This window comes from Panonychus citri, unplaced genomic scaffold, assembly GCF_014898815.1.
Source record: "Panonychus citri isolate SS breed McGregor unplaced genomic scaffold, ASM1489881v1 Contig00069, whole genome shotgun sequence".
NCBI classification, from domain to species: domain Eukaryota; kingdom Metazoa; phylum Arthropoda; class Arachnida; order Trombidiformes; family Tetranychidae; genus Panonychus; species Panonychus citri.
The window spans coordinates 1-19,880 of record NW_026515474.1 but is presented as its reverse complement, the minus strand read 5'-3'; the positions used below and the strand labels follow the sequence as shown (position 1 = coordinate 19,880).

General features: G+C 31.6%; 4 protein-coding genes across 5 annotated transcripts; all 4 read right to left on the bottom strand.

Moving 5' to 3' along the window:
- Window positions 1–599: 599 nt before the first annotated feature.
- LOC128386426 (4-hydroxyphenylpyruvate dioxygenase-like) lies at window positions 600–1,763 on the bottom strand. The gene has a single exon (XM_053345457.1). The coding sequence runs from the start codon at window positions 1,761–1,763 to the stop codon at window positions 600–602; it is 1,164 nt and encodes a 387-aa protein (XP_053201432.1).
- Window positions 1,764–2,908: 1,145 nt separating this feature from the next.
- Window positions 2,909–6,890, bottom strand: LOC128386429 (phosphatidylinositol-binding clathrin assembly protein LAP-like). Of its 2 annotated transcripts, none has more exons than XM_053345460.1 (7): window positions 6,571–6,890; window positions 5,562–5,843; window positions 5,093–5,235; window positions 4,396–5,003; window positions 3,982–4,159; window positions 3,662–3,885; window positions 2,909–3,577 (listed from the first exon to the last, which is right to left on the bottom strand). In XM_053345460.1, the coding sequence occupies exons 2-7, from the start codon at window positions 5,701–5,703 to the stop codon at window positions 3,508–3,510; spliced, it is 1,365 nt and encodes a 454-aa protein (XP_053201435.1). In that variant the 5' UTR covers window positions 5,704–5,843; window positions 6,571–6,890; the 3' UTR covers window positions 2,909–3,507. The 2 variants fall into 2 exon arrangements, with proteins under 2 accessions (XP_053201435.1, XP_053201436.1); XM_053345461.1 differs by lacking the exon at window positions 6,571–6,890 and adding an exon at window positions 6,138–6,353.
- Window positions 6,891–7,171: 281 nt separating this feature from the next.
- LOC128386428 (uncharacterized) lies at window positions 7,172–13,361 on the bottom strand. The gene is made up of 2 exons (XM_053345459.1): window positions 12,930–13,361; window positions 7,172–12,709 (listed from the first exon to the last, which is right to left on the bottom strand). Exons 1-2 carry the CDS (start codon window positions 13,127–13,129, stop codon window positions 9,256–9,258), a joined length of 3,654 nt encoding a protein of 1,217 aa, XP_053201434.1. The 5' UTR covers window positions 13,130–13,361; the 3' UTR covers window positions 7,172–9,255.
- Window positions 13,362–14,685: 1,324 nt separating this feature from the next.
- LOC128386425 (protein lin-10-like) lies at window positions 14,686–19,595 on the bottom strand (the record flags this gene model as incomplete). Its single annotated transcript, XM_053345455.1, has 11 exons — window positions 14,686–15,782; window positions 15,859–15,999; window positions 16,089–16,208; window positions 16,330–16,388; window positions 16,456–16,609; window positions 16,725–17,075; window positions 17,163–17,249; window positions 17,821–17,942; window positions 18,081–18,120; window positions 19,099–19,175; window positions 19,346–19,595. Coding segments are annotated over 11 exons (1,473 nt in total), but the record flags the coding sequence as incomplete, so codon positions are not given.
- Window positions 19,596–19,880: the final 285 nt, after the last annotated feature.

The window sequence follows — 19,880 nt, the reverse complement described above, 5'->3', positions numbered from 1 at the left end:
TTATCTTATTTACTGAATTAATTGTCTATTGTAACAAAATTCAAAGTCTTAGACAATTAATTATTTAAACAGTCGTAAAGAAAAACGTAAGACTAATTGTTCAATGATCAACATTTATTATTCAAATCAGAGGTAAAGTTATAAAGAGTAAATTTAACAAAAATACAAATTGATAAGTAATTAAATTAAGATTGACAAAAGTTTCATTGTAAACGATTTAGACAGTAAATTGTGAGAACGTTTTACTTTCTCTTTTTACTGTTAATTGTTAAGATTAAACGGGTTACTGATTAATCAAAGTTTCTCGGCCAAGGTTGATTACAATTGAGTGAACAAAGTCTAACAATTGATCAATTTTCATCATTTTTTTTTCTCAACTATTACTTTCAATCAACAGTTTCCATTTTCACCATATTCATTGGAGCTGAAAGCGTTGGATCTGTGGAAACCATTGGTCAAGATTATTTTGCTGGACAATTAAATCAAAAGGATTCGATGAGAAAAACATATATTGGATATATGAGAATTGTTGATAATTATAAAAAATAGTAGATTAATTTTTAAGTTGATCATTGGTGATATTCAATTTACTTTAAGGATTACAAATTCCCTCGTTGTTTTTGTAACCTTTCAACGGCTTCGTAAAGAGCTTGGACATTTCCAGCACCGAAACCAGAATGATTGTTTCGTTGAATAATTTCGAGGTAACTTGTTGGTCGATCAAAAAGTGGTTTACCAAATAACTGGAGGATATAACCATTTTCATTGAAATCGCAAAGGATTTGCAGTTTTTCCAGTGTATCGATTGATTCTTTTATTGAGATTTTAGATGAATCTAAACGTTGTCGTAATTTATCATAATAACTTGATGGAATTTCAAGAAATTGGACTCCCCGAGCCCTAAGGCCAGTTACCGTTGCAACAATATTATCTGTTCGAAGGGCAAGATGTTGAATTCCCGATCCATTGTTATACTTTAAGAATTCATGTAATTGGGATAATTTATCTTCAGCCGATGGTGCGACTAAATTGATTATTACATCTTTGGACTTATTAGCGACAATGACCATGTTCAAGCGACTTTTATCCGTTTTAACTTTAAAGTCATCTACAGAGTAAAAAGTTTCCAGGCCTAATTTACTGTAATAATCGAAAGCTTTTTCTAATTGTCCAGCATTAAGAACCGGAACAAAATGGTCAATAACTTTGAATGATACTCGATATTCTGGTGAAATGTCCAGTGGCTCATCGAAATTTTTTGATTCAAGAGGAGGATGAAAAGAAGGTAGAAATGTACCCGAGTAACGAGTTCGTTCAATTAGTGTGTGTGTAATATCACCGAAAGGTGAAATAACGGCCATTCTAACGGAACCATGTTGATCACTTTCTGTCCAAGGTTGACGGATAATTTCAACTCCATTTGTGACCAATTTGTTTAAATAATTATCCAAACAATCAACCGTAAAGGCGACATCTTTAACCATATCACCTCTAGAGGAAACAATTGACCAAAGGTCACCCGAACCATATTGATAAGTTGAACATAAAACCAACACAACGTCACCTTGGGAAACAACATATGAGCACATTGATCGGCTTCCAGTTTCCAAACCCTTATAACCAATTAACTTGAATCCAAAGAAACGAGTAAAATAAGCGGCCGCATATTTGGCGTTTGAAACATAGAAAGTTACATGATCGATACTAATTATTCCCGATTGTTTACTTAATTCAGTTATTTTATTTACTTGAGTGACGACCATTTTTGAACCTTTGGTTTATTTTTCGTTGATTGATAAAAGTTTCACGAAAGTTACGCACCAATAACGGCCACCAGAAAGATGCAGAACACAAAGGGAATCACAAAATTCAATTAATAATTTAAAGGTAAGAAATTAAATCAAATTAAATATTCAAAGGACACACAGAGAGGTTGTAACAATTTAAGTTGAAACCCTTTCTTTTGAGATTTATCGATTTCAAATCAAATGAAATGTTGAATTTTCAGATGATTAAGAACGAAAATTTTTTCGTTTCTTGTCAACAATCAATTTGATTATAACAAAGTTAATCAGTCTTTTAAGGCCAACTAGTTTGTCAATTGTTTGACACGTTGGGTTAAATCAATTTAAAGCAATTTTTATCTTAAAAATTGAATGATTATCACCAGTCTGGCTACACCCATGCCGATTAACCCTCTCTTGATTTCACAATTAAGTGTCTTGCATAATATACTTAATTAAATCATGACTAAGGAAATGTTGATCACGAAGACAACATAAGATTTTAAGAATCAACATTGAAAAAGAAAAGTGAATTTCTGATCATTTTATTGAATTATCTTTCTTTTTCATTTGATTTCGTAAATGATCAACAACTCATCCTTATTGTCGAGTTGATTATGGATGGTAACAAAATTAAATTAGTTACATATTCTTGGGCAATAAATCAGTTAAGCGACACTCAGAACGTGCAAAGATAACCAAATATAAATATAACTCTTCATTATAGAGATTATCTTATATTTGAGACGAAAACAATTTAATCATAAATGTTGAAATCGTTCTAACGGTTGATTGTTGTGATTAACCAAAGTTTCTTGGTCAAGGTCCATTAAAACTGAGCAAGAAAAACTTTGACAATCGATTTAATTTCAATACATTTGGTTTTCTGTCACTTTTTTTACCTTTAGTTGATCTTTGAACATCTGATTACTGTTGATTATCAAGTTGATTAAGTAGTTAATCAATTGATTACTATAAATATTTGTACTTTGATAACTTTGTTAATCAAAACATTCTAAGATTTGATTTAACTGAAATTTTCTTGTTCGTAATTATTTAACTTGCATTGGTATTCATCTTACAGTAATTAGTATATTAATTAAAGAATCAAATACATGTATTACATGTGTTCAATTATTCACAGAATAGATTATTTTATATTAATTTCTCATGATATTTGCTGTTTTCAATTGATTTTCAAGTTAAAATCACAATCAGAAACGCACAAGTTAATTTTTTCAAACTACAATAAAACAACAAAAGGAAATGAATTAAATTAAATGTCCAGTAATTAAGTAACACGGTCAAAGTATTTACATGTTCAATTAGTATTGAATTAGCATAGCTGAGGTTATAGCAATTAAAAGTAATGATTATTGTTGATTGACTGAATGATAAGGATTAGATAATTGTTGATCTATTTGCGTTTTTTGTTTCGATTTTCATCTCATTGGTACGGTTAATTTTAGGAATATCTCTTAGTAAGAGCAGGAATGTAGTTAATTGTTGTTAAGATTTGAACACTTTGATCAACTTTGCAAACAAAACTTTTTTTTTCTCTTTAATTGTAATTGCATTTTCCTGGATTCATTGGGATTACGTTGATTCCATCCAAGGTATTGCGATTGAAATTAAATTGAATTATTTCCATATTGGTAAAATTAAAATCTTGGTTAGCTTTTGATAATCGTCTATTTATTGATTGGATGACTAATTTTTATGCTTAATTGCAAGGTTGCATTGAAGGTGATTGTATTACTGTTGAGTCTAAGGAAGTGCCAGTGTCAGCTAACCTGTTGTTTCAATTGAAGGATAAAAAAAGAAACACAATTGATTAGTTAATTGATATAAATTGTATCATATAATTGAGATCTTACATCAAGAGATCATCACTTGGTTTACTTGTGGCCACAACGGGAGCATTAGTGGTCGCGGGTGTTTCGATACTGTCAAACAAATCTAAAAGGATACCACTGGTTGGTGCTGCTGGTGTTGGTTCAGGCTCAGGTTCCGTTGGTGAACTGAGAAAAGGATTAAAAGGATTCGTAGAGGATTTCGGTTGATCTTGAACAGTTTTCGGCTGAGATTGAATTGATGTTTGCTGTCAATTTGACAATTTAAAGAAGAAATTTAAACAAAATTAGAAGAGTTAATTTTTTGACAATAAACTATCAATTTCTTTCAAATTGTTACTTACTTTCAATTTATTTATTAACTGAGTTTCGTCTTCAACCGGTTTTTTAACCGCTTCGTTTTTGGCTCCTTCGGTTTGTGGTTGTTGTGGTGGTGGCTCAGGATTTGATGAGGTTACAGGAGCAGTGGTACTACTATTGGTGTTTGTTGTTCCTTGGGAAGAAGGTGTAGTATCTTTGGTGCTGATATCATCAAGATAATGATTTGATAATCAAGAGAAAAAGCAGAAATATTAATTAATAATACAAAAAAGAAATTGAAAAAAAGTTCAATTTAGCTCTGAGCGAGAGAAACTTCCTGTTGACAAGGGAGGGAAAACAGGAAGTTAAGATGAAACATCAAACATTGAAAAATGAGATTATTTTTTTCAAATGATTACTGAATTTGTTATTAACGATAATTGAATATAAATGATTACCTTTTGCCTTTTTTATTACCCTCCAAAGTTGCTAAATGTGCCTCGAGTGCCTCCAATAAAGAGGAAGGTGCCTTGGTTAAATCTGGAATTTCACCTTTATCGATGCCAATGTTTTCGGCAACTTTTAAAAATTCACCAACTTTATCCATTCGAATGAGAAACTTTTTATAAATTTCCAAAGCATCTCGACATTGTTTCTTGTTCATGGAGAAAAATTTTTCCAACAAATTGATTATTCCATCATTGTAACATGCGAAAAGTCTGATAAGATCTTTAAAAAGAAGCATAAATGCTCCCTTTATGACACCATTGGTCAGGTTATTTACTGGACAATCAAATTCGAGGAGAGCGTCAACTTGATTCTGCAGAACAGATAATGTTTTAAGAAGCTTTTCTGAAGGCATAGTCCTCAGGACACCATCTTCTTTTCCTCTCTTGATTTTAGCGAAATCGAATGCCACAGTTCGGTATGATAAAGCTTTATCATTGATATACTTGGAATATCTTTTGATATAAGTTGACATGTCAAAGCCTTTTTGATTACTTCTATCAAGAAAGTCACCTAACTGAAATTGACAATTATTAGAGGCCAAATACTGAGTGAAACGCTGAATGCAATTAAATAAAGAGAAGATAAATTTCATATTAGCAATCATTTTTGTTGGATAAAATTTTTTACAAAGTATCTAATTATTACCTCATTTCCATAACACATCAAATGATGTACAGTTATGAGAGCTTTAAAAACGACAACCCAAGAAGTATGGTTTGTCCTCTCGATCAGGAGATTTGCTAATTGTGGTATAGATACATTAGGTTCGTGGGTACACTGAAGTAAATCTGAAAAATAAAATAAGATAATAACAATATTGAGTTAATTGAATCTGAATTTGAGACAATCAATTAGATTTCATTAAGATGCATATGGAAATAGAGGGATTTTCCATGGAGTTTTTCAAGTAAAATACAAAACCGTTATGATGAGAAGGTTGATATGCATGATTACTTTTTCAAGAAGAGGAATATCAATAATTTACAATAGAATTACTCTTGAAAAGAGAAAGGATTCAACAGAAAAAAGGGTAGGGCAAAAGAGAGAGAGAGAGAGATTGTGATGGAAAAGACCGAGTGAGTATTATTATGGGGAATTATGATGTAATACTTACAATCTAAATGTTTCTTTTTAGGTCCAATAATTTCTTCCGTTGTTGCCTTACAAACAACTCGAGCCAATCCTTGTCCAGCAAGAGCATATCGGGCTGCGTTTAACCTATCATTTAATGTTTGTCCTTGTCCTGCTTTGGCCATTTCTGGGAAAATGTCGATTTAGTAATCGATTTAAGGAGAAAGGATTACAATCGCCAGAAAGATATTGATGAATAAAGATGGAGGAGTATAATGAAGAGAAAAGTAACACCAATTGTTATTTCAGCGCGAACACTGGTCACCTGAAAAAGAAGAAGACAATAAATGGTTGAGAGAATTGATGAGATAATGTTGACATAAAAATAGATTTGAACTTGGGATTGTTAATAAAGAAAATGAAGTGAGAGTGAGTGAGAAAGTGAAAGAGGATAAAGAGACAAAGATATGGAACAGAAGCTTTTGCATAACAAGGGATAAAGAGAAAGAAAAAAAAATTAGTATTTAGAGAGAAAGAAAGAGAGGGAAAGAGAAAAGAATTAAATTATTGGAGAAAAATATGAAACCAGAATAATTTTTCTATAGAAAATGATAGTTACCCTAACGAGTTAAGAAAACAAAGAGAGAACAGTCAAATCTCTTATAGTATTATGGGAACGGAGATTGAAATTTAAGATAATCAACATTGAAAGAAAATTAATTTGATTCTAATCTAAATCACAAAATGAATCATCAAAAAAGAAAAGGGATTAACTGAAAAGAGAAAGAAAAATCCAAGACAAGTGAAGTAATTGAACCTTTGATTGGGCGCCATTAAAGTCTATTTTGTTACCATTTCTATTGTCTCATCTTTATGGATTCACTTATGAGTTAATTTTTCTCCTTCTAATTAATTAATCTAATTAATCTGTGTACGTGTTCACCCAATAATCACTGGTCTTGACCTTTTCTCTCTTCAACAATGTAACATTAAGAGTTTTTTTTCTCTGTATTTGGTTAATTAACAAAAGAAATTGGTTATTGTTTTCTTACCTTTTTTGTTCTCTTTGTGGTCACTTTAATCTCCTTTGATTAATTATTGTTTCCGATTATCCATTTGTTGATTAATTACTTTAATCTATCAGTTAAATTGAAAGGAAATTTAAATACACAAATTAAAGAGAAAATGTCAAGTGACAAGAGAAAGAGTAAAATGAAGACTGGTTAATGTTGTCAAGATGGAAAAGAGAATAATTTTGTTCTATTCTCTTTCTTTTCTTCTCTTTCTATTTGATGTTCTTTCTGCTGCTTCTCAGATTCTGAATTGAGAATATCATGAAAATATTGGAATTCGTGGTGAAAAAAGACTGAGAAGAAAAGAGAAGACACAAAATGTAGACAGAGAAACGAAAAAGTGAAAAATATGAAAAAAAATTTTCAGAGTAAATGGATGAAAAGATTTTTAATTGTTCCAACAATTAAAACTTACTCTTCTTCGTTAATTGTGTTGAAAGAATTGAATGAAAAACATTTAATTGTAATTGGGATGATAATCTATTACCAAAAAGGAAAACAATTGTAATTAAATAACATCCGATTAAGATTAACTTTGATTCGGTGAAATTGATTAAAAACAAAAGTTAAACAATTCTTATTCTTGGTAAACAAGTTTATTAACTAATTGCCATTAGTTATTTTCCAACAGTTAACAGATTATCATGTTAACAATTAACCCCCATCAAGAATTAAATCAACACGAAATTCAATTAATTTGTAAATTATTCAAATCCCATTTGATTGTTGAAAGTAAATCATAACAAACAAGAGTAAATTATGATAATATCAATTCAATAGCAATTAAATCAAATAATCAATCAAATGTCACTAGTCAACTAGTTGCAAATTAATTAAGGAATCAAGTTAATTATCTGAGCCATTTGTTGATTTATCAGGGTAACAATTAAGGATTATTAGTCTTTGGAAAATTTGATTTAATAACATTGATTATTTTTCCAATAATTAAACTAATTGAGAATGAGAATCAGTTAATTGGATTGTGACACTTTAACCTTGATTAACGATTCGACAGTTTCAATCATCGAACTCAATTAATTGTTCTCGAGTTAATTAGTAAATTAATTTTCTGATTAATCTAAATGATTGTTGTCAAAATTTTCCATAGAAAGTAAGCCATTGATTCAATAGTTTCCATCGGCCTCAAGTTCAATAATCGATAAAATTTGGACCAAATTTCGATTTCAAAATCTTCTCATTACAAAGGCAGTGATTAGGTTGGTTCCAACTAAATTTCCGTCGTAATTAAGTCCAATTGGTAGATAAAAAAGAGATCAAATTAATCGGAGGTTCCGTTGAGTTGTTCCGTGATCGCTTCGTCGTCGGTGATCACTTTCTTCGTGGCATCAAGCAATTCCTCGCGAACTGAATCAGGTACTAATTTACGAGCTTCTGGTACTACGGCGTTGACCAAATCGTCGATTGTAATTGTCTCCACGTCTTTGCCTTTGATGAATTGTTTACACATCTCAACGATTTTCTCGCTAAATTGTGTTTCGATTAACCGATTATGAAGAAGCTTCCGAAGTTCATCACGAGCTCCTTTTCTTTCCAACAATTGATTAGCTTTGGCACGAACTTCCTCAGTAATCGAGTCCATAATTACGATTAACAATTAACTGTAACTGTGAAACACTTCAATCAACAAAGAAAATCAACAATTAAAACGCTGAAAATCAAACTAATCACGAGTAACCTTCTAGGGTTCGTCTATGAGCTACAATCTGTTTCTTTAGGTTTTAATTGTTGTTTTGTGAAAAGTTAATTGTTACCAAGAGATTCTAATAGTTGATTAGCTTTTTAATTAATTGGCTAGAGTTTAACTGTAATTGTTTACAGAATAAATTATATTCGTTTATTTGATGTTTTCCTTTTTCAATTTAGTTTTTTCGAGTTACAATTAGATTATAATTTAATTGTGATTATAATCACATTTTTTTCGGGAAAATTGTTTCAATTACGATTATTATTAAGGGCAGATTATTGGATTTAATAAGTAGTAATTAAATAGATTTAGATGAATGGAATTGATTATTGCTACTTTGAGATTAGCAATTAAATATTTTGATTTTTCTTAAATTGTTGATTGACTAGAATGTAATTGAGAAAAAGAGAGAAAGTATTTAAATTAGTAAATTGTTGATTAATTAAATAGCATATTTGGGAATATAAATTATTATAGTTGATTAATTTTTCCTTGAGATCTAATTGTTTAATCCAATTGCGTTTCCATTTATATGGCTTGATTATTGATTCTTTTTTATTTTTGTTAATTGTTGATACAATTTTCCTTTGATTGGCTCATCATCAAATTTAGTTTCTTAATTGCATTTTTCCCGATTATCTGCCATTTAATTGCTTTAAGATTTTCAATTAGATTTCATGTCCATTGGTTGATTTGCACTTGATTTATTTTGGTGAACGCTTCTTAATTGGTTGTAAACTCGTGGTTAATTAAATTACTTGTTAAGTCAATTATGATTAAGTTAATTGCATTTTGTTTTGACAAAATTGAAAAGCATCAATTTCTCAATAGGTATAAACTAAATACCTAATTGTTAATTGTAACTGAGATTCTTGGTTTCATGTGAATGTTGATTAATTTGTAGCAATTTAAGGTTTTTGTTCAAAGTTGTTTGTCTTAATTGTTGAACATTTAAAATATTATTTAAATGGTGGTCTCGAGGCCAGAGATCGTGATACTGATGAAGATGATGAAGTTCGTGGTCGAGATGAGGATGGACGATGATTAGATTGACGAGATGGTGTTGATTGTGGACTTTTAGTGTGACGATTAACGTTTGATTGTTTGTTAATCATTTTCCGAGGATTTTCTGTTTCTAAATAACGTTCATCGTTTATTGATGAATTTAATGAATCAACTAAATCATTATTATTATCATTTGAAGTTGATGAGCTCAAACCATCTCGTGAATGTCGACCAGATGATGAGCGATTACGGTGATTATCATGACGGGAACGATGGTCATTCTTAATTGTTGTGACTGGTAGGGAAGCAGCTCCATCGATAAGATCACCCGATTCGAGTGTAACTTCATCGTAAATGTGATCACTTGATGAGCGTTTTAATGAAGCTTGACTGCGCGATTCACCACCACTTCGTAATCGTGATCTATGAGTACCACCAGTCTTATAATTAGCGGAGGATGTTGATGATTTGGTCACCGATGAAGTCGATGATTGTTCAGTGATCATTGATGAACGTTTTTTGGCTCGCAACGATTGAAGCTGAGAACTGGAAAGTTGTGGTCGTGGTGCAAGTGGCTTATCAAATTCGAAGACAATTATTGCCGAGTCTTTGATTTTCTGTTGCACTTCGAGTGGTAAAAGTGACCAATTGGGAGCGATAACTGCCTGGTTAACATTCTGTACCAATGAACGTTCACAGTGCCGATACATTTTACGAACAAGGGAAACATAGGGCTCAGCGTACGGACCATAACCAAAGGCTTTCTCGTTCTCTGCGATTGAGATGATGTTATTTAACTTGACCAGCGTTTTACAGGCCGTGTCCGGTGTAAGGTTGTTCATGGCGGCGAGAAAAGTTTCCTCAAGAGCGGAAATATTCCAGGAGTTACCTCGTCCCAAGGAGATGAAAGAATCACTGGCCACGATTAGATCGTAACTTCCGGCCACAAAGTTAACACATTGTTCAATTAAACGGCCGATAAGTGAGAAAATTGGTTCAGCCCATTTGACCTTTGGTGTTGTTTTCGCTAATCGGTCAACATTTAAAATTACATCGATGATCGATTTAGGTGTCATTGAGTGTATCGTACTTTGGAAGCACGAGTTTAATATGGAACTGGGTAGACAAGCAAAGGAACGAGTTGGCCAGAGGCGACCAAAATGTTTACCTGACCAGGTGAGACACTTTTGATGGAGGGTTGAGAATCCACACTCGGAGGAAACGATTAGACAATCGACTATGCCTACGATACAATCGTTACATGGTTTATGGAAAAAGTGGCAATAAGTTTTTTCCAATTCATAGATGACAACATCTCGAAGTGTATCAAGAGCCAATAGGTTGGAAAGTAAGGCCAACTCTGCGAGGTTTAGATTATCATCGTCGGGAATGTTTAAGGCACCACTGTAAATGTGACATAAAGCAAAGTGAACGGAGGTATAACTAAATCCTTGAAGGGTAATAGTTGATGTCTTTGAGTCGCGCCATTCACCGGAAAACATGGCCGCAAAGTATGGACTTCGAGCGATCAGGATACATTTATGAGCCTTAATACTGCTTGAATTGTCCACTTTAATGGTAATGTCAGAGTTAATATTGTTCATGTACATTTGAAGCAAATCTTCACCCAATTTGGAGCACGCGTTAATTGTACGCTTATACATTTCGTTATTATCGTTGTTGTCAACACTTGAATTCTCATTGTTGTTGTTATCACTAAACGTTGAACTATTTGCCGATGTTATTAGTTGATGTTTTTGTTTAGATCCTATGGAATTCAGTTTATTGCAACTTGTATCATCATATTGTTCACTTTCCGGTTGACCTTCACCGGTCGATATCCAAAGAGAACTTGATGGTTTATTGGTTCGAGTTCGATTCGTTTTAATACTTAATAACCAATCTTCTTCATCTCCATGGGGATTTTCTGAATTGAGGGAAGATAACATTCCACTGTCCATTGAGCTCATCGGTGATGATGATTGTCGATTAAAATTTTTGTTTCGATTTTTGATTTGTAAAAAGTTACGATCAGTCGTCGATGGTCCACCTCTTAAACCAGATGAGCAACTCGCTTGTCGATGGTAATTCATTGATTTTCCTGAGATCAGGTGACTACCAATTTGTTGATTACTCTTTTCGAGCGATTGTTGATTATTATTATTATCATCGCTTTGACTTGACCTACATCGAGTTGACCTGGAGGTTGATAATTTCATCGAGAGTATGGAATCATTTTTACTACTCCTTTCACCTTCATCTTTTTTTGAATTAACTTTAGTTTTGTTTTTGTCCCGTTCAATTGTTCGAGATTTTTGTTCTGAACCACCATCAGTACCAACAGAGTTTAAATCGATGAACATAAAGCCCGAAGAGGTCATATTATTTGTCTTTTCTTCTTTGGTACTTGGTTGACAATTCGGTAAACTAGCAGACATTGAATCCATATCGACGAAAAATTGGAACAATGAACTACTCTGAGATCGAGTGGTCAAACTTTCCGCTGCTTCGGCCAATGGGGTGATAACATCAACATCATTTACAATCGCTTCCTCATTTTCGAGGGAATCTTTGGTTGATGAACAATCTTTAGGAATGCAATTTAAATTTAACTCGAATGAATCAATTTTATGTCGTAAATTGTTAACCAACATCGGTTTCTCTTCAATCAATTTAAACATTTGATCGGCATCATTGTTGTAAACTAATTTCTCCTCAGGAATATCTTTTCGCGATGAATCTTCAAGGGGAATTGATGAGAGTCGATCAAAAGTCCCACTTCTAACCATTTGACTCGAACCACTTGAAGTTAATCCTCCATCTTCACGTTCCTTGGTTCTAGTGGCCAAACTATCCTCGTAATCGGTACTCTGATGGTCATTTTTGTTATTATCCTCCGATGAAAGGCTAATATTATTCAAGGAATCAGTAACAAGCTCCAAACTATCCGAGGGTTTAAGACTATCCTTGTCGATATCCCCTTTACCAGATTCTTTAATATCATCGAGACTATCATCTCGAACTAGGTCATTATTGTTGATACCAATTGGATTGAGTTCATCTCCACCGGATGATGAGATTGACTTTTTATCAATACCAGATTCTGATGTCATATTAATAGTAATATGATCTCGTAATTTATCAATAATCAATGTCTCCTCTAGACTAATATCTTCATGGCAATAAACTTTAGATAGAAAGTCAGTAATCTCTTTACAGTCAATTGTTGACGGAAGTCGATAGGAATTGAATCCTTTACGTGAATGTTTGGTAACAGTGTAATCAAAATAATTAACCAAATGTGAATAGAAAAGTGGAACTCGAGAAGCCAATAAGCAGCTATGACAAGATTTCCTAAAGGTATCGCCTTCGATGAAAGTATCAGCAAGAGTCTCTTTATCCAATAACCTGATTATCGATACACAGATCACCCAAAATAAGGAAGGAAAAAGAAAGGAATAGAATTGTAATATTTTCTGGTAAATAGAATAGAAATTGTGACAAAAAGAGAAAAGAACAAAATAAAACCAAACCAACTCCCCTATCGATCGATGAGAAGGTTTTGGTTACACTTTTTTTTTCTCTCTTTTTCTAACATTAATTGTAATTAATTCTGTTAAATATTCACCTTGTTAAATCTTGTTGTAAAGTCTTTCGACAATTGGAACGTAATTTGTTTAATTCTTTAGCACATTTAGCCTGAAAAGCGTCATTAATGGAAGCCAAAAGAGGCGATGATGATGGTAACCGTTTTCTTGGTGAATTTTTAACCAATGAGATCGGTTGTTGGTTAGAGTGATGATTAGGTGAACTTAAAGAAAAGGCCATTGGAAATTAACTAAATGGTAACAATTAAAAAGATACACAACAGTTGATGGAATAACAATCATCTGAGAATCGATCATTTAATGATTAACCATCCAAAACAATTAAAGTAAAATGATGTAAAGGAGAGAGAGAGAGAGAGGTTGATGAAGACAGAAGATGAAACCGTCAGGTGAATGAGAATATAGAAGAAAATTAAATCAATTCAATTGGAGTAAATGAAGAAAAGTAAATTGTTGATAACAGTAAAATAATAACCGGCAATTGGAATTAAAATGTTGCACAAAAGGAGGAAGAGCTAATTGTTGATTCTAATTTTAAATTACTCAAACAATTTAAAACAGAAAACAAAGAGAATCACAATTAGAATAATAATTTTACTCTTTATTGATGTTTTTCCTTTATGATGGTTACCAATTGAATCCAATGGTTGTTGTTGTTGTTGTTGTTTTCTCAAGTAGCAAGAAATTAACTGAACCATTTCACAATTTCGTAATCATTTCAGTTTATATATTCAACTGTTTATTATTATAGTTGTTAGATGAGAAAGCAATCAACACAATCAACACAATGTCACAAACAATTAACTCAAAATGAGGTTTAATTACAGATGATGATGATGATTAGATGAGAGGAGATAATGTAGTTAAGTTGAACAACCAAAAGATTAGATAAATTTACTTATTCATCTACTGGAATGAAATGTTAACCAGTGGAAATTGATTATTTCAATTTGGTGATTGATGGAGAAAAGAAAAATAAACAACAATCAAGAATTAGCAGAGAGATAAACACATTAGAAAACCAGAGATTCGGTTCCAAGGCTCAACCATTTTCTTTGTTGGAGCAAAATCAGTGAGCGATTTTCATGGTTCATTTTTTGTTCTATTCTATTTTTTCTCTCTCTCTCCCATTGATAGAAAACCGATAAACAATTAGAATTGTTTGCAATTATTGACATTTTCTTCTTACCTGTTAGTCTATCAAGGAGAACGTGTTACCTTTAATTTTGTTTTTTCTCTTCTGTTTCTTCAAATATGTTTACCTGGTTTTCGAGAGGAAAAAAGGTTATTCAATCACAAAGAATTAATTGTTAACTATTGTGGTTTAGTTTTGAAGGATAATTAAGGTTGAGAATTGAATTTATCACTTTAATTATCGCTATTAAATTGTCCAAATTAATTCCACCCAAGATGGAAAACCTTGATTGTTTGGTAAACAACAATAGCTTTGGAACTCACAATCAACTGTTGGTCAAGATCATCAGATGGTAACTTTAATCAGATGAATTAATTGTTTAAAATCAACCTCATTTCGGTTAATCACTTTCACTATACAGTGTTTACCTGTTGATTGTAATTGGACTGTAATTATCAATGAAAAGAGAAAGTGTGAGAAATGATTAATTATGAAGGGAAAAAACTTCGAAAATTTTTTTTTTCGATCATTTTTTTTTCGTATTCTTCCGATTGATTATTATCCTGATGATATTTTTCAGAAATTTCGTTCTTAATCTATTGATTGATTTATAATAGAAATAAATTGAGATCACAATTGGATTGACATTGATAATAAATTTAATTACAAAAAATGAGATCATCATTTAATCACAATCAGCAGGTCACTTATACAAGAGATAATGAGAAAGATATCATTGTTTATATCGTTAGAATTAAACACAAGAGAGAGAGAGAGAGAGAGAGAGAGAGAGAGAGAGAGAGAGAGAGATGAAGATGATAATCAGCTGTAAATGCATTTCTCTCTTGATGTTTTGGTTTCAGTTATAAATTATATTCGGTCACTTATCAAAGTTTCCACAGCTGATTATCAAATTAATTAGAAATCAGTTATATTCCAATTAATCTATAAATTATCATATTAACATGATAAATTGATAAAATTCGATTGATTGAAAGAGAAGAGATTAATTAAAAGAAAGGTTGACTAAATTGTCGACAATCATTAAATAGATGTAAGTACAAATGGTTGACATTAAGTTGATGGTGTGTTGAAGATACAGATGATGATGATAATGTTAATGATCAGAGGATTGAAAGCAGAATTTAAAAAACCAGAATCCATGATGAAAATGAGTTTCCAATGTTTCGTACGTTCATTTGTCTGGACGATATACTTTTACAACAGTTACAACTTTTAATTGCTTGGGTTTATTTGCGGTGTTAAAACGGTTAAATTAAACTGTGTTTATGGTCAAGTGAATCCCAAATTTGCAAACATAAATCAGGAAATAATTTATGTAAAAGTTAATCCCAATTAATTAACTAGGAAAATATAGTTGACAAGGTCTGAGGATCTTGACTGTATTATAATATCAGATTTACAAGTTGATCTGATTAATGGAAAAAAGTGATTTGCAAATTTGAATTTAAAGAGAAAATTTTTCCTTTTCTGACAATTAACTATTCTATAAGCGTTGTTATTAAACCTTCCATCATCAACCAAATGATCAAAGGCACAAAATCCTCGAAATTTTTATGTATATGAGAATATAAAGTTTCCAAAGGAGGTAAAACATTGAGAGAGAAATACACAGAAAGAGGGAGTCGATGAAAATTTGTCAATTCTAAATATAAGCAGGCGATTCTTGACCAGTTAAAAGACGATACATTGAAGTAGGCATTGTTTTCATAGCAATCTGAGAGAGAGAGAGAGAGAGAGAGCAAAACAATCAATTAGTCAAATTTTCATATAATTTAGATTGATCAATTTACCTCTCCTACTGAGGTTGCTAAAAGATTGACAATCCGTTCATGTGGCACAGCGACAACACTTTGTCCATTAATTTCAATGATTCGATGACCCACTCGGACTCCTCCTCGTTCAGCTATACCACCACGTAAAAGACTACAAATCTGATTGAAAGAAGAGAAAACAAAATTTAATTAAAATTTAGCCGAAAAAAAAACCAAAATCAATCAAATGACCAATTGATAATACTGACCACTCCATTTTGAACACTAAATCCTAATTGATATTTTGTATCAGGTCTCTTTATTTTCACTTCAACCACAGGCGCACAAGGAACCAGTGTCATTTTCACAGCTGTTTGATTTTTTGTATTCTAATTTAAATTATAAACAAAAAATATGATTAACAATTTAATTATCATTCAATCAAAAACTGTTTCCATGAGTTGATAATATCTCATGAGTTGACAGAGTGTATAATTAATTAACACTTACTTTAATATAACTTTGACAAGTCGATAAAGGTAAACCTACAAGGCTGATTCCATTAATTGCTTTTTGATGAAGAAACAAACAATATTAATTCTGAGTAAAATTTTTTTCAAGTAAACAATTAATTACCAATTATTTGATCCCCTATGTTAATTTGTCCACACCGAGCAGCGGGACCTTGTGGTGTCATGTTAGCAATAACAACGGTGGGTAACATTGAGCCCCAACCAGATTCTACAATTACTATGCCCAATATCTCGCCCTTTTGCTTTGGAATAATTATCTGGACAAAAACGAAGAGGGAAAAAGATTTCGAATAAGATTGATTGATTAAAATCGTATTATCTTTTTTCCATGGGGCCGAAATTTTGACCATTGGGGTCAGTAGTTACACGTACTTCTTTTTGCCTATCCTTTTTGGCAAACATTTCCAGCTCATTGCCGAAAATTTCCTGAGAATTTAAAACTTCTTGATAATCCATTTCTTTAACGAAACTAGAATCTTCTATTCCGTTTGCCTTCAGAAATTCCATATAGGCAACTTGAAACGCTTGTCCAATCGATTGAGCAATAAATTGGGCTTCTTCTGACTCGAAGACATGGCATATCATTCTTGGAATACGTTTCATTTTATGGTCATTGGAATCATCTGAAGGATTGACAACACGACGTCGAGTCATTAAAACAAGAAGATCACCAATATCAGCTATATAAGATATTGTTCTTAGTGCATGGTCCATCATTATTTCCTATTGATTAATGATAAAAGAAAAGTCAATCAATAACTAATCATCCAAGTAGCAAATTAAAATCTAAAAGATTAAGAATAAAGTTACTTTTAAGTCTGTATTTAAAACCATAATTTTTTCAGTAGAAATAAATAAATCCACTTCGGTGCTGGGTTGAGATTCACCATCCGGAGCCTAATAATTAATCAAGGAAATTAAAAGAAAATCAGTTAATTAGCTAATTATTTAAGACAGAAAATCAAGGTAAACAATGGGTTAGATGATTGATGATGATGAAAAAAGGGGAAAATCATATTCCTTCAAATCCTTACCAATGACTTTTATAGCAATTGTAAAGATACATTTGGAAAGCATGAGAAAAAAAGTTGAATGAATATTTTACAAATACGAGTTAATAAGGAATTAAAATTTTTTCATTACAAGTAGATTCAGGTAATGAAACAATGAACGAAAAATTATCAACGGAAATTGGAAATAAATCATTACTGTTAATTGGTTCATTTCCGGACAATACATATTACATATCCATACGAAAGAAGCAAAAAAAAGCATTACTATGTAACAGAACTGAATAGTATCAGGTTTCAAATTCAGTTTTTGTGTAAGAAGAATCTAATTTGATTAGTTAGCTGAAAATCAATTATAGACAACCAATAATAATGATTATCATGTTTTTTTTGCTTCAGTCTCGCTGATGAACAACCGATGAGGATAAGTTGAAGGGAGTGCCCAGGTAATTTCTCACCTTAATCCGGGAAACCGCTTCCTCAGCTTGCATCATTCGAGTCGCTTTGGTTGGTTGTCCATTGCATATTAATTGGGTTGATCCAAGGTAACGAGCTCTAAACAGAACTCCTTCAATAAGAGCTAATGGTGGAGATGATGGTGAGAATATGAATTAAGTATAATAAAAAAAGAATAAAAAAAAAGGAAACAGATTATTAAGAGAACGTTTAAATTAAATTAACGGTTTTCTGTTATTCTATTTGTCAATTTAATACTCACTTTCTCGAGGACTGTTCTTTTTTCTAATGTAACCATTATTCTGTTGCAAAAGGATAGACAATTAAGTGAGTTTATGTTGTTGTTGTTAGTTAGTTAATTTGATAATATCACATTTAAAAGCTCATAACTTTTAGATGAATTTTATATTGACTCATTGTGTATGTACATATAGTGGAAAGATGATGATGAAAGAAGCAGAAAAAGATGCAATCAAGATAAGATGGGAAAGTTACTGCTTTATTATCAAAGGTAGACAAGGTAGGTTAGGTTAATTAATTATTAACTGATCAGATGAGAAGATGTAAACAATCAAAAATAAACATTAATCTACCGGTATTTGTAGTTATCATGAGTTTTTCAAGAGCTTAATCAACATAAATCAAAATTACAACAAATATTAATTTAGTCTTATTGGTTAAATGAGATGCTGTTGATATAATTAACGATTAACGATATTTTTTAGTCTAATTTTGTACAAGTTGCTCATTCATTTATATAATAATATATATAAATTGTAAGTTAATATACTGTTGATTTATTCAAAAATTGTATTCCGATTATTATATATATATAATTAACCTGAACAAATTGTGTATGAAATAATAAAAGAAATTAACTAACCAAGAAAAAAAGTTTATATTAAATGAATTGAGAGAAGGTCATGGAAAATTAGATGTCAAATTATTTAGATGATAATTTAGCTCTTGCAAACAATTAAAGGCTGAAACATGAGCACAATCTTGAAATATTGGCAATTTATTGATCATAATCAATCGACAGAAAAAAAAGATTCAAGTTTGAAAATTATCATGATAGGAAAGGGAAAGTTAATTGTAAACATTAAGTTAATATTCAGTTGGATAATAATCTTTGATTGTGATCATGTCAACAGCTCTTTTTTTTGCTGATAAATTGTTAGTTTGGTGAAAGGAGCAGATTGTAATTAAACTTGTTAGTCTGATTTTCAGCTGTTAAATTTAATTGTAATGAGAATTAAAATAAAGGAGAAGCTGATTACCTTTTCATCAAAGTTATTTTTTTCTTCGACTCTTTGTGCACCCAAAAGACGATCAGTTTCTTGATCAGTATCAGATTCTGAAAGTAAAAAAGAAATTTGAAAAAAAAAGATAAGTTAAAAGTTAAATAGAACAGAAACAAAAAGGTAAACAAAGAAAGAAAAAAAAAGAGAAAAAGAGGTTAATTAAAGATAGGAATGGGTCAACACAAAGAAGAATAAGAGGAAAAAGATGTAATTCTCATCATACCTTCATCGAGATGGGAATGGGCTTGATGTTCATTCATTTTATTTGAATTGTCCTTTGATTCGAATGATGATTTTGGTTGATTTAGATTGGATATTTTTCGAGAAGAACCATGGTCTTGTTCATATCTGGTAGAAACAGAGAAAAGAATAAGAAAAATGTAAGTTTTTTGAGAAAGGAAGATGAAGAATGAGAAGAAGAGAAGGCGAGTGAGAGAGAGAGAGAGGGAGCTAAAGAAAGAGAGAAACGAAGATTAAGTGTGAAAGATTGAAGAGGGAAGATAGTGAGTAAGAGAGGAGCAAACATGAAAAAATCAATAAGAAACTTAGCTCGATAAGGTTAAGCACATATACCAATCAAAAATTTAATTAACAATTGAAGAGGGGGTAAAGACATAGTTGGGATTTGATTAAAGTAATTGATAGAGAAAGAGGGGGAAGTGGAAAGTGAGCGATAGAGAGGCAAAAAAAGAGATTTGATCAAGGGAGTAACAACTTTAGATTTGATTGTATGGTTTACTCATTTATGTGCCATTGTG

Coding starts and splice junctions, on each gene's coding strand:
- LOC128386426 (XM_053345457.1), bottom strand. CDS start 1,763: ATGGTCGTCACTCAAGTAAATAAAATAACTGAATTAAGTAAACAATCG.
- LOC128386429 (XM_053345460.1), bottom strand. CDS start 5,703: ATGGCCAAAGCAGGACAAGGACAAACATTAAATGATAGGTTAAACGCA. Junction 4,160..4,395: donor GGTAATAAAAAAGGCAAAAG/GTAATCATTTAT, acceptor TGATGATATCAG/CACCAAAGATACTACACCTT. Junction 3,886..3,981: donor AGTTAATAAATAAATTGAAA/GTAAGTAACAAT, acceptor TCAAATTGACAG/CAAACATCAATTCAATCTCA.
- LOC128386428 (XM_053345459.1), bottom strand. CDS start 13,129: ATGGCCTTTTCTTTAAGTTCACCTAATCATCACTCTAACCAACAACCG. Junction 12,710..12,929: donor TTACAACAAGATTTAACAAG/GTGAATATTTAA, acceptor ATCGATAATCAG/GTTATTGGATAAAGAGACTC.